Here is a 14,288-nt window from a genome sequence, read left to right as displayed (position 1 = left end):
TGAAACTTATTTTGACTTACACAATGGATATTTAAAAGGAAGGTGAAGGTAACAAGTTTTGTTTCTGATCTAAAAATAACAGAAAATAAGCCCTCCAGCAGAAATGAAGGTATTAGTTTGTACCCTTAACAAGAAAAAATATTTCAGAGAACAATGCTATTATGTTATCTGGCTATTGTTTTAAATTACATTTTTTCCCATTTTACATAATCTTTCAAAGTTTTTATCTGAAGGAGAAAAGGAGAAAAATAAGTTTGTTTTCCCCTAAAAATAGAAAAGCTGCAACAAAAAAATCTTCCTTCACCCAAAATCAAATATATTTTTAGGGTAAGGATGAATTGATTTTCCTGACTTGTTGAAAAAAAAATTACTAAATATACAAGGGCAAGTTAATGTCATTATTTCAAACTGATTTTTTTCCAAATTTCATTTTTAATATGGAATAAAGATTTCAGAGAATTCTAATCAGTCTTTTGTCTACCCATTCTCATCTACTGCCACATCTAGATTCCTGGAGTTACTGTTTTAAATAGTAGTCATCAAGCAAACAGGTATCCCCTAGTTAGTTACATTATACTTATTTATTAAGCCATCTACCTGATTGCATTATGATAATTTTTTAGTAACTTCCAATGTTTCTAGCACAGGACTGGCCAATTACTTGAAAGAAGAGTGTATAATGGAGAAGAAGATGATAGTATGTGCTAAATCAATGCAACTGTGATACTTCTGATGTTTCTCAGCATGGCTAACATTAAATTTTTTGTTGTTGGCTAGGTAAATGCTGCCAAAACATCTTACACATGGTATGTAGTTCCATTTTGATTTGTGAAATTTCATTTCATTCAAAGCAACATGGAAAAGGATAGAGGAATATGTATGACAAGAGTTGACTTTTATAGTCTTAATCAAAGACAGAACATACATTTGCTTTTAAGTTTTCTCTCAGGATGTAAGTCTTTCCTTAGTTTAGGATCTTTTAGTGTATCATATCTCTGCTATTCACAAACATATTTAAATTCCTAAAAAAGTGGATGTCATGAATTAAATATGCATTATTTTGAAATAATTCAATATGTTCAGGTTTCCCTTTTTGGAAGTGCACGTCTTACATGGTTTTTAGGCATAAGGATGTATGCACATACCTACTCGAATTATATAAGGATATTAAAAGAATATAACTGATTGGAAGTTAAAATAATTTGGTTAAAGTACACACCTATCTCCCTTCAATATACTACTTAATCTCTCTCCAAGCACACAGGATCATGTCTAATACCAAAAATTACAATTTACATTAAAAATTTTTTTTAAAAAATACAAGTATGTCCCAAACATGAAATAATGTGCACACATATATCCGCATGCAAACTACAGTTTAAAAATTTTTTTAAATTAGGCTTTACTTCAGTTTTGTAAACTACATTTGCAAAATACTGGCAAATACAATGTGGTCATACAGCAAGAAATATCTGTTACCAATTAAAAATGATGATATGGTTAAAATATTCTTAAAATTAAGAATTTCCTAGAAATGATCATTACTTTCTTTAAATGAATTTTGAAACATCTGAAATGTAAAAACTAAAAATGAGTTTGAGTCAAGAATATAATGTGAGGATATTTTTCAGATAACAGTAAAAGATTACTGAAGATGTTAAATAAAAGATTTTACCTACTATATAGACTGCAAAAAAAATTGACAAAATGAGTATGCAGCTGAAAATATGCACATTTAATTAGGCTCCAAAATTATTTTTAGGAATGCAACCAAAAATTTCAATCACATTACACAAAACAGAGCACCTGAACTGCTGCTTTTCAGTTACATCTCTTTATATTTGACTGAATTAAATCACAACAGTTACCCTTTCAGAATAAAATTGACAATTCTGAAGCCAGCAATTCACTTTTTGGGGTAGGAGGGAGAGAGAAATAGTCTTGCATACCTCCTTTTTATACAAAATTAAGGAAGGTGTTTATATAAGAAAGAAAAATGAAATTAATAGTTTTATTTATTTGAAGCCTATCATGTTTTATATTAAGTATATCTTAAAAGAATAAAGAGAAAGCTGGTTAAAAAAGATGTTTCTGATATACAGGACCCAAATCATAAAATTATGAACTTAATATCTCAATGTAATTATAATTTCACACATGTGCACATTATTGGTTAATACATGAATGAAAACACAACAAATATCGTAAGTGATTAATATAAAATAAAATCAGTTCAGGATTTAATTAAGAAGTTACCTGTCTGTTTTGCAGTGGTTAAACCATTTGATTAAGATGCATGTCCTGCCTGGCAAATATAGCGAAAACTTGAGATCCAATTTTGAATACATAGAAATATATATACACACATATTTAAAAGTAGATACAAAAATACACATATGCATAAGTTTCTTAAAAGCCTAAATTTTCTTTTCTCTTTGTGTATATGATTTAGAAATGCTTCATTTGTATGATTAGAAACATACACACTGCATATACAGGTATGTGTACACATATGTAGTATTAACTTGTTTGGTTTGTGATCTAAAATGTGCGTATTACAAATTTATTGTAGTAAATATACATACATGCTTATATACGTGAGTACAGAAAAACAATAATTAACTCTAAAAGATGCACAAAATACAAAAGAACATTTCATAAGGACATCGTTAAACTGCAGAAATTGTTGATGTCATCCCAGCACTATCAAACATACACATAAGTATGATTGGAGACAGAGGGGCTGAATATTTCACTGTCAGAGCTTGTCGAAAACTGCAATTAATTTCTATCTCATGTGCTTTAGGACAATGACAATTTTATACAAGGCCAGTGGATGTAAAAGAGATAAAAACTGAACAAACTGGCCCTGTGTAATCACAGAATTTCTCCAGAGAGCTGGATAGAACTGCAGCTCATAGATACTTATAACAGATCAACATTTTATTGTTTCTCTCTTAAATAAATTTTCTGAGAAACAAATTAGAACTGATCTGATACAAAACTTCAGCTGAAATGATAATTGAAAGCTCTTCTCTTATTTCTAGTATCTGATAATGATCTTAACAGCTGAAACTAGAAAGGGCAATAATATTAATTACATTCATAAAAATTACTACTTCTAAAGTCCATTTGTTTGAAATATTAAATTTTACTTACTGTATGATGAAATATAAGCAAAATCCTAAATGTCAAAGGTTGCTGTCCTTTAGCATCAACAAAGAATCCTTCAGGTTTATTATTATCTTATTTAGTCACCATGATAGAAAACTGTTCAGGGAATTTTCCTAAGTGATAGGGTTTGAATGCTATCTACCTTCAAAAACAATAGTCTGCTCTTTGTTTCTGGTGCTTGTTGGAATGAGGTATGGCGAAAGTATTGTTAAATAGAATCAGAGAAGTTACCTGCTCTGTTTGATGAATAGCACCAAGGATCTGAAATTAATTGCAAAAATAGGGCCTGGCTAATGAGAAGGTCCTTATCTTTTCTCAACACTGGAAGCACAAGTATTTTTCTGCTGGCTCGATATTTTTTAAAAATTCCCAAAGTACTATTAACTAACTTAAAACCTGATTAAAGCACTCAAAAGCAACAGATAAGCTGCCTGAAATTTCTAAGCACTGAAAAACTGAAGGTTAAAATCCTAATTTCTGATTAACTTATTTTAACCACTGTTCTTTTTTTTTAAAGGGGGAAAATATCTTCTTCTTCCATACCTATTAGTATTATAAACAGATGAAGTAACAATTATAAAACTGGTTGAAGATGTGCATATTACAAGAAAGATTACAAATAAACACATCAAATGTCTCCAAATTGGGATTTTTTAAAAAGAACATAATGTTACTTTATAAAAAATTGAAAAAAAATAATGCCTTCAAAATAATTAATGGATATTCACAAGGGTTTTGCTAATAACATAGGTTAATTACTGCTGAAACACACTAGGCTCACTCAGTAAATAAAAGAGAAGCTCCATAAACACATTAAAATGAGAAACCATCACTATAAAAGGGGCTGGCCAAAACCCTTCTTCCCCCAATCCTCACCCACCTCCACCCTTAATAAATGAAAATCTGCCATGTCTGCAGAAGCAGGATTTTAAAAACTTTGAACCAAAAGTGCCCAGGAATGCAAAACACACACACACACACACACACACACACACACACACACACACACACAGATGATGAAACACATGTATCTTATTTACCTTCCAAGGAGAACACAAAATTCATTTCATTGACTCGAGGACACTATGTGACTTAATTTGCAAGGGGAAATTTGATATTATGTAATATACTTGGTATGGCTACCTAGGCTATATAGAGTTATGGGACTTGAACACTGGCTGTTTAATTTTTTTTTCAATAGGACTGATCTTTTTTATACCTATGATACTTGTGATGTGCGATGCTACAAGACTTTGAACCTGAAACAAACTCCAATGAAATCTGTTGTCACGTCCACTAATTTAGAACCTAACAACCTCTCCTCCACACCACTGGCTGCACCCTCCCCCCAAGAAAAATTTGACCACTTCTACCTAAATTCCAAAATATCACCACTTTGAGTTTGGAGGTATTTTGAATTTTTGAAAATGACAAGTTAGTTCCATGAAACTTTGACATTAAACTAACATAACGTCGCAGTCCGGAGTTAGAAATGATTATAATTAGAAAAATAATGTGACCAAGTCTGCGCATAGTTCTCATATCAAGTACTATCTAAGTGACTTAAGCCAAGTCCTTATCTGTCTTCTTTATCTAAGTGCACCTACTCTGATTCAAGCTTTATTTCTTTTTCATTTGTGTATTTTCCCTCCCTTCCAGTTTAAAAAAAATTCTTGAAATACTTGGGGGCATCTGAATTTTTATATAATCTGATTTGGGAAAGAAAGGCTAGCAAATAGGCTAGGATGACAGAGACATCGGCTGATAGAAAAGAAAAGTGAATGAAAACAGAGTAAACGTGACTAAACTTGTGTGGCACAGAGCAGTTAATTCAAATAAACAAGTATGTTCGATTTTCTAGGTCTTTAATTCAGCTCTCATGTTTAAATTTACAAAACAATCTCATCCTTCGCCTGTTTTACAGTATCTCACGGCCATATTTCATTGCCTCTTCCAACAGCTGGGACAGCTGTTAAAACAGTCAGTAAAATTAAGTCCGCTTTGTAATCCTGTAGTCAATGTTACATTTTAATCAGAGGTTGAAAGGGATTTCATGTGATGAACACACTCATTTAGAATGATTAGACTGACACATGTCAAAATGAGTAGATACATTATTTTTCCACATTACAGTATTAACTATTATTACTACTAAAAACATAAATGCGAAACATGGTTCAAAGCAATGTATTCTTTCACATGCCCTTCCCAGAAATCAAAGAAACCTAATAAAAGGTTAATATTTCAGGTTCCCTTAATCTAGTCAGATTTTAAGTATTAAATCTCTCTCTTTTTTTTTTTTTACAAAACCCAATGCTGAAATTTTCCAGTATTTTCATTGGAACTGCACGACTCTGGCTTGATTTCTATGTATATACACGTGATGGAGGTACAGCCCAAGTACAATTACTATGAATATTAATAGCATGTATAAATTCTGTGGTTTATTAATTGAGACAGAGAGGCAGATGTGTTGCTTAGCATTAGATCTTTCTGTCTGTCCAGTGAACCACATAACCATCAGAACTGCATCCAGATAATAAATCTGAATTTTTTTAAGATAACTTTTAATTGAGCCAAAAACAAAGCAAGAGCTACTTTGAATCTTGCACCACAGCCAAAAGGACATGTGCCCTGATTTCATTTAACTGCATCTACTTTAAGAGGCTTATCTAAACTAATTATTCAAATTAGCTTTAAGAAGATAAATTCAAGAAAACTAGGTAAAAAGACTCCCTTTTAAGGCCCTATTAAAGTTTCTTTTCCTTTGCTTATTTATTTTTGAAAGAAAGTTCAGAATCTGAGTGAGCTTTCTTTAGTAATCTCTTTTTTCCCCCTTTTTGGCCAACATGAAGACATTTTATGCTCTCTTATTCAGCCACTCCAAGTGTACTAAGCTCAAACCACATTTTACTGTCCATTCTACCTTTGTTTATTTTGTGATTTTTGAACCCCTACTATTTTAAGACTGTCTTCTTATTTGATTTTTCAAACTGAACAACTTGCCCTCTCTCCATAATTTCTGTCACTGATTAAGCCCAACTCTCCCAGGGTATTTTCCAGGGTGTACACACCATGCACATGCATGCACCCATACACATGTTCATGTGTACATGTGCATGCACACACACACACACACACACACACACACACTCTTATGTTTAAAATCACCAATATACAGGATTGCAACGGCAAGTCACTTTTCATCTCTGGCTTAATTACAAAGAGCAATGCAATATGCAGTCACTAAGGACAGCTAGTGGACATCTACCTATAATACACTGTCTCTTCAACATAGCCTTATATTTCCCCCCACAAGCCACAGACACTGTTTGCTAAGTGCACCCTTTTCAAAATTACAACATTCTGTATTATTGTAATGTGAAAGGAAAGCAATATAACTGACTCAACAGAAAGATGAATCAGTGACAGCTCCTGCGATATACTAATATTTTATCCTGGCTGTAGGATGAAATTAAGTTTATGATCTGCTCATCTACACCAGAATACCTAATTTACTTCCTCATTCAACCCCCCCTCCCCATTTACTCTCCCCCTTTGGTAATCTCAACATGAATTGGCTTGTACACAAAGATATGCATAAATACAAATTAAACTGAGTGTAAGAGCCAAAGTACTTTGCTGTATCTTGTGGAGATAATAAGTGAAATAACTCTACTCTCTCTGTATAACCCATTTGAGTGTAAAATATTAAAAGTCAGACTGTCTGTCTTTAGTTTTTTTTTTTGTGGTGGTTGTGTTGTTAATATTCAGAATGTGTGAAAATCCCCAGTTAGTTAATGGATTGATTTGTCAGCTAAGTGCTGACTTAACGCTAACCATGCAAATAACATTATTCCCGACCTGAATTGCAGGAGGCTAGTTTTAAAATTGTTCTCTGAAGGAGAATTAGCAAATGTGCAATTTCCCCCCTAACTCTGTGAGGTAAGAAATGACAGGGAGATGGAAATATCTGTCAAACTGCAAATACATAAGAGGCACTCAATAGTATAAATCATTTTTGAATATTGTATTTTAAAACATTTTTTTTCCTTGGGAAAATGGGTCCTAGTAAAAGATGCATTTTAACAGTTCAGTAAGCATTGGTGCCAAGTGCCTATTCTTAGCACCTGAATAAGAAGTGACTGTCACACAGCTGTTTTACTGACAGTTACCGAGCCTCGCCTCAAAGGTAACATTGTAGTCAGAGAACAATTCTCGACTTACTGAATTAGGAGATCACCCTCAGCACAAAAGGCACAACACAGACACAAACAGCCACTCATGCACACAAAATACACAGATCGTTACCTGAATCAGGGTGCGAATATATATATTTGTATCTTTTCAATTTAAAAAGAAAAAAAAAGGGTACCTACTCTTCTTCGTAGTGCAGGGAAAAAGATTCAGGAATGCAAAGTTCTACCGAATCCATGTGCGACCGGCAACCATTATTTGTGCACCCCAGCTATAAATCAAAGTTTCCTTGACAGAGCCCCGTGCAATTAACACAAATGTTCTCCTGGTGACAAGCCTATAGGCACAGCCAGTTGGGACCAAAAGCTCTCACACTCTCCTAATCAAGGACTTAAAGCCCCGATTGGAGCTTATTAATATGAAGTAGGGCTTTACATATGCAGTCCCACTGGCCCAGGCGAGCTCTAGATTGGAAGAGCTTCCGCCAATCAGAGGAGAGGAGAACCCAGGCAGCACAGATTGAGGAGAGCCAGGCAGGTAGAGAGGGTGGAGATAGAGAAAGGGGACTGAAAACAGTGGGCAGATAAGGGAGGGGTGGAGGGAAGAGAGATTTAAATGCTACAAATATTTTCTGAGAGGCTACAAAGGAACATAATTAACTTAACTCTTTAGGTACTGGAAGGTTTTTTTTTTTAAAAACCTAAAGTACATTTTGCCTGTTACCTTGAAAAGAAGAGAACATGCCAGACTCACAGTTAATTTGGGGAAGAATTCTACATAAGGTAGAGAAATAAGTTTATGATGCCATTGTCTATGTTCCATTACATTTTTGCTTCATTATTCAGTCTACTTTCTCATTCACTTCTTATAGCTCTTTATATATATATATATATATATATATATATATATATATATATATATATATATATATATATTTATATTTTAATTTGGAATGGACATTTAAAATTCAATATTATTCTAGGATGCTTAATTACTTTTTTCACTATAATTGTTTATTTTTAGGTAGCAATGATTGTATAAATATGGTAGTCTACACAACTAAAACAAAAGAATTCATTACTAAATTTTATATGCATATAATTTATATACCTATCATTTCCTCTTCTCTTTCTAAATATGTTCACTGCACACTTTCACAAAATGAAAATAAGCAACTATGGAATCAATCATTTTTCCACTTGCTGAAAGTAGAGCAGGGAGAAGTGATTATAGTACATTAAATCTAAATAAATTTAACTAAATGAGGGCTGCATTGTGGAAAGTTAACATTGTAAAAAATTGGAAATATAAATGTTCTTAATTTTATACTTTTGCTTCCCCTAAAACAAACGCTTCCCACCTGAGTGGGAAACAGAAGTACAGATATTATTTTGACACCAGTGCATATTTCATGTCATGTGCATGTGCATATATATTTGCATACATGGCACATTTCAAAATTAAGTAGGAATCTAGACTGGGAAAAATATCATCTTTTTCGACTCAGACACCTGGTTTCTCATTAAGACAAGTTAATGAATGAAGCAGTTTGAAATATAAGATCATAAAAGTAGATTAAGAAAACTAGAAGAAGAATGAATAATTATGAGTTTTTTTAAGCTACTTTTAAAAAATGTAACACTAGGATGAGGTAATAATATTTATTTTTCTGGTAAGCTACGTAATTTTTTTTTATTTTAATGAGCCAAATGTACACTGGAATAGATTTCAGATATTTATAGGGCAAAAAGAAAAGTGCAACCTCACTGAGAATGTAACACAATGTTGTAATTCATATGTGATGCTCACAAAATCTCTTGAGCCTGGAGCCCTACATGATGAAAATAACAATCTTTGATATCAAAACCAATCAGTACACATACACAGAATGTGTTAATAACACTAAATCAGAACTCAAAGCACCCTCTCATAAAATCCCCTGGTTTTTCTATATTAAAATAGAACGGCCAAGTCAAAGTCCAGAATAGAAAAAGTGACAGACATGTTTTTTGTCCTTCCAAAGGGGAAGGCAATTTCCTTTTGCCATGTATTTAACCAGACTTAAAGTGCAGGCCTGGTTACTTATATTTGGGGTCTAAATGCATGCAAGTTACTATATCTGAACTAACACAGCAAAACTATGTCTGTGACTACTGTATAAAAGCAGGTAGTAAAAGCTTAATTACCAGTAGCATTATGCTGTCTATATTGTTAAATGTGAACTCTGCAATTAAGATGTAAATTTGGTTGTGAGCAGTGAATTAAAAGAGCTCTGAGATGTAGAAGAAAATCCAAGCACTCTGCAGACACCAGAAAGACAAAAAAAGAATTGCCTTTATCAAATCTAAATCAAGCTACTGAATCATTTTTACAGTTTCAAAAGTAAAAATCCTTTCAAAGGCATTTTGATAAAAAAAATTCCTAAAAACACAAGAACTTTAGCGTTAGAAACACAAATACATAGTATATCACACAAATTTTGATCCCTGAATAAGCTAAATTACCATTTACTGATTTAATTGCAAATATTTTCTCAGCATGCAAACAAAAAATTTCAATGTTCATGAATCCTTCTCATAAAAAGCCATGATCTCAAGTAGTCTCAAGTACTATGTTTAAAGGCATCTATCTATATGTCTGTCTCTTTGCTGTATTCATATTCCTTTGCATTATCATGCTGACAGTTTGGCGTTTATTACTCCTTTGAAAGAGCTATTCTAAAGAAAAGAATCTCTAGCCAAATTTATTATTATTGCCTGAAGAAACCTAAGTTGTCTCATGTTTTCAGTATTTTAAAATTTATCTTTATACTCTGTATACTTACTTATCTGCAGAACTGCTCATTTGGATTTTTATGTGGTATATTTCCTTAAGCACACTTTTCATATTCAGGTATGAATTCATCCATGTTACATGCACACATACACAAACACATTCGGAACACACATTTTTACCCTATTATGCCATCACGACTTTTCCACCAACCATCTTTGATCCAGGCAAGGAGCTCCCTTCACTGCAATCCCTGTTCCTTGAATGACCAGAAGTATTGTATTGGACTTCATACAGTAGTGTGTTTTCCTCCCCTGGGGCCAGTGTCACCTCTACCAGTCAAAGACCTAAGATTACTCCTACTGTCTTGAATTCAGTTTAAGCAATTTAAATTTTAAAATAAAATCTATTGCACTAAACTTCTGGGACAGGTTCCAGGACATTTTATAAAGAAACACAGTTAAGTCATCCCAAGAACCTTTCCTATTCATAGAGACTTCCCCATGGTGGAAAGGGGAGGGAGGGTGGAGAGGTGGAGAAGGTGAAGAAATGGGTCTGTTCAAAGATTGGGTGATTGTATAGGGAACAATAGATTTCTATTTTAATTAATCTAGCAAAAAAAACCATGATAGACATATCAACATTCAGGCAATCAAATCTACACATTATAAAAACTACCAAAGCAGGAATAATAGAGTCAAATAAAAGAAGCTTTCTTGACTGTCTCCCAAAGAACATTAATGAGCTAAGTCTATATCAGACCATCAGACTGTGCATAAAATTATCCCTATGGAAATCTTTCAACTTCTTCATCTTTAAACAACCCAGTAACTCCGGAATTTCCAAACAACCTTATCCTTAAACCACAGCTAACCCACAGGCCACAAGGTAAAGATGCTTCCTTCACTTTTAACATTTTAAAGAACTAGTACACTGCCCCACCTACCCCAGCCCTGGAAAGTAAAAAAGTAAGTTTCTTTCCACATAAATACAAACCAGAAGTTTTCTTTATTTACACGTTAAAATTGTATTTTTGAGTCTTTGGGCTCTAGAGTCAGGATCATATACTAATTCCTACAACCTGGCCAGTTTTAGCAATGATTTCTTGTGTTTTCATTAAGGTTGGCCAAAAAATGCTTACTCTTCTTGCATTTTGAGATGCACTATGAAAAAAAAAATCAAATAAATTACTGTTTGCAATTAGTTACCTTCTCAATACTCTAAAAAGGTAACTGGGAGAAATCATAAAAATGAGCACACAATTCAAATACATGTTTTACAACTGAGTGATTAGTACTAAAATCTCCATGACACTTACACTACTTTTGAGTCACATTTGAGTTTTTATTTCATATTTTTTCATTTTTGGTTTTTTTTTTCATGAAAAGCTAAACGCACCTTTAAAATTATAAAAGGTGGAATAACTGTTGATTTTGAGAATGCTGCTTAAACTAGCTGGGCAGATGTTCCCCCAATTCTGTAATGCTTAGAAAAGTACACAATGCATTTGTATGACTATATTATCTTTTATCTATCATTGCTCAGAGCTAATGTTTATTATAAAATGAATTAAGATGAGCATTAGCTATTTTTTCTTCTCAAACCCAAACTCCAAAATATACATACTTTTAACCTTTTGTAGAACATAAATTTGCCTCCTGATTACAGTGCAGAATGCTTTCCTTCAGAAGTCAGAATGATGGCAGTACACGCATTTACTACCAAAACCTCAACAATTCATCAACTCCTTGAAACATGTCTTTCATTTGTAAGGCACAAAATTGGTATTCAAAGGACTGGCTAAATTGATAAGAATCAATAGGTTTTTTTAAAATTCCTCAAAGTGTACAAACATATTCAAAAGTCATCCTATCCCTACATCCTAGACCCAAATTGGAGAATACAATTAGCTGGGGTGTATTAAATTGCTAGCTGCAAAACAAATCACCACATCTAGCTGCCACACTTCCATTATAACCCATCAAATCCTTTTTCCTATGTAAGCTTGTTCAAAGGGGGAAAGGGGGTAAGAAAAAATCCGTTACTGTCTAAGATAGCTCAGATAAACTAAAGGAAAGAATTCCATTACTCTGTTTAATTAATACAGGATTATTTTCACTTTCATTTTGTGAAGCTAATAATATGACTGCTGGAATGTCAGTAAAAATTAAATCATAAGCTAGTGTGATACCAAAGGGAAAACTTACTTTAGTTCTAGTGTATTCCCAATAGAAATCTTGAAAATCTCAGACATTTACTCTATTAAAACAGCAAATGCACTTTTTTTTGGTTGCTACAAGATTTCAAGAATTACTATGGGTTGTATTTAGAGAGTAAGAGTTAACATTTTGAAATTACAGATTAATAAATGAGTTGGTTATATTGTTTCTTGAATGTTAAGCACTACAAGCTAAATGCAGAAAACATTCAAGGTCAAGGTCCCATTTCAGACCTTTTCAGGCAGCTGTGATATTATGATAATCATGCTTAAAATATTCCTATAGAAAGAGTAAATTAGGCTTTTCACTTGAAAGATGATTATGATAAACAACAAACCTAAGGAGATCAAATCTCTACTTCTTTTCAAAGCAATAAATTGTTGACTCTATCACAATTATGTTATTATTGTCCAAAATTAGGAAAAGTCCAGTGCTCTTTTGCTATTTTCCTCTTTCTTTTTCTCCTCCTTTTCTCAAACAATGTTTTGAACAGAAAAATCAAATAAACTAGTTTTTGTGGGACATATTTAATATTCAGATTCCAAATATGCTAAATTCTTCATCTGGTAGGTTTATTTCTCCTAAAATACTTTTTAAAAGTTCTTCATTAATTATCCCTTATCAGTATTAAAGTTTTATATCTTACTAAATGAAGAAAGAGATGAAAGGTGGTTTGTTTGTTTGTTTCCTCTCTGCTTTGGTATCTGACCACGTGAAAAAGATGAAGTACAAACATTCCCCCAGTGAAAATACCAATAATCTTTACTGACGTGATATAATGACTAAAAACAAGGTGGGGTAGAGTGGAAGTGAAAGAAGGTACATCACGTTTAAGTAAATTTGCCTGCTGAGGAAAACGCTATGAAATTACTTTACCTACAGCTGACTGACCGCCCAAGAAAACCCAAACGTGTGTGCGTGTGTGTGTGTGTGTGTGTGTGTGTGTGTGTGTTTTAAAAGAGAGGGGAAGGGAAGAAAGTGAGAATGGATAGGATTTCCAACACAGAAGTCTATCTTCCATCACTCTTAAAACATCTCCTTTCAACTTTTCTTTGCCTCTGGATTTTGATCATTAATGCTACTGTTCTTATTACTGTTTCCAGCATAAGTTGATCCAAAAGGGAATGATTTAACATTTAATGACTAAATTTGTTCACACACTGCCAAAGACATGAGTTTGCTGTCACATTTGCTAATAGCACATCACACAACACCACAATCTGCTATAATACCAGTGGAATGGGAAACAGTGGAAATTTACACAGGATACTTCCTAACTGCATATGAAACCTTTATGCAACTTTCCCTATAATACCAACTAGAATAAAATGAAGCATGAATATTATGAATTTTTCACATCATAAATGAAAGACAGATGAGTATAAATGGGAATAGAGAAATTATAGCAGTTTTCTTATATATTTCTATCCATTACCTTCTGACTTTCTCTTCCCCTTATTGGTTGTCTTTTTTAGTTTATGGACTACCTTTGATTTTAATGACACAATTCCTGTTGATTAAAGAACCTCCCAGGACCTGCCCAAGCTCCTTCTCCCATCTTTAAGCAAGATCTCCAAATTTAACAGATTACTGAACTCAATCAATTGAAATACATACTTCTGTTCAATACTAAACAAAGATCGGGTTAGACATATTTTCAAAGTAGAGAAAGGCAGGGGGATGGTGAAAGACAACAAACAATAAAAACATTACTGGATCAGTAATGGCTAATACTAATTATACCTAGGCTTCACTTCTAAGATATCTTTCCCTTTTTTCTTTGTTCTCATATTCACAGATTAACAAGCAGCTGCATCATGTTCAACTAGCAGGTAACATTGTCTTGGAATCTTCTTCATACATCCTCAATGCCTAAGACTATTACCTGAAACAATTACATACGAATGTGCTCATCTGACCTAAGAG

At 33.1% G+C, this 14,288-nt stretch overlaps 1 protein-coding gene across 3 annotated transcripts in view; it reads right to left on the bottom strand.

Moving 5' to 3' along the window:
- Nucleotides 1-14,288, bottom strand: part of ESRRG (estrogen related receptor gamma) — a 648,087-nt gene that overhangs the window by 224,318 nt on the left and 409,481 nt on the right. The window contains exon 1 of one of the 3 annotated variants that reach the window (XM_020982262.2): nt 7,554-7,705. The exons of the other annotated variants lie outside the window; for them this stretch is intronic. Within the exon in view, the coding sequence (XP_020837921.1) occupies nt 7,554-7,609 (56 nt within the window). The 5' untranslated portion in view covers nt 7,610-7,705. Of the gene's footprint in view, nt 1-7,553; nt 7,706-14,288 lie in introns of those variants that run through there. 3 annotated transcript variants of the gene reach the window in all.

Source organism: Phascolarctos cinereus, unplaced genomic scaffold, assembly GCF_003287225.1.
Source record: "Phascolarctos cinereus isolate Bilbo 61053 unplaced genomic scaffold, phaCin_HiC Scaffold_5;HRSCAF=322, whole genome shotgun sequence".
NCBI lineage: Eukaryota > Metazoa > Chordata > Mammalia > Diprotodontia > Phascolarctidae > Phascolarctos > Phascolarctos cinereus.
Note: the sequence above shows the minus strand (reverse complement) of the source record. Positions and strands in the feature narration are given on the sequence as shown.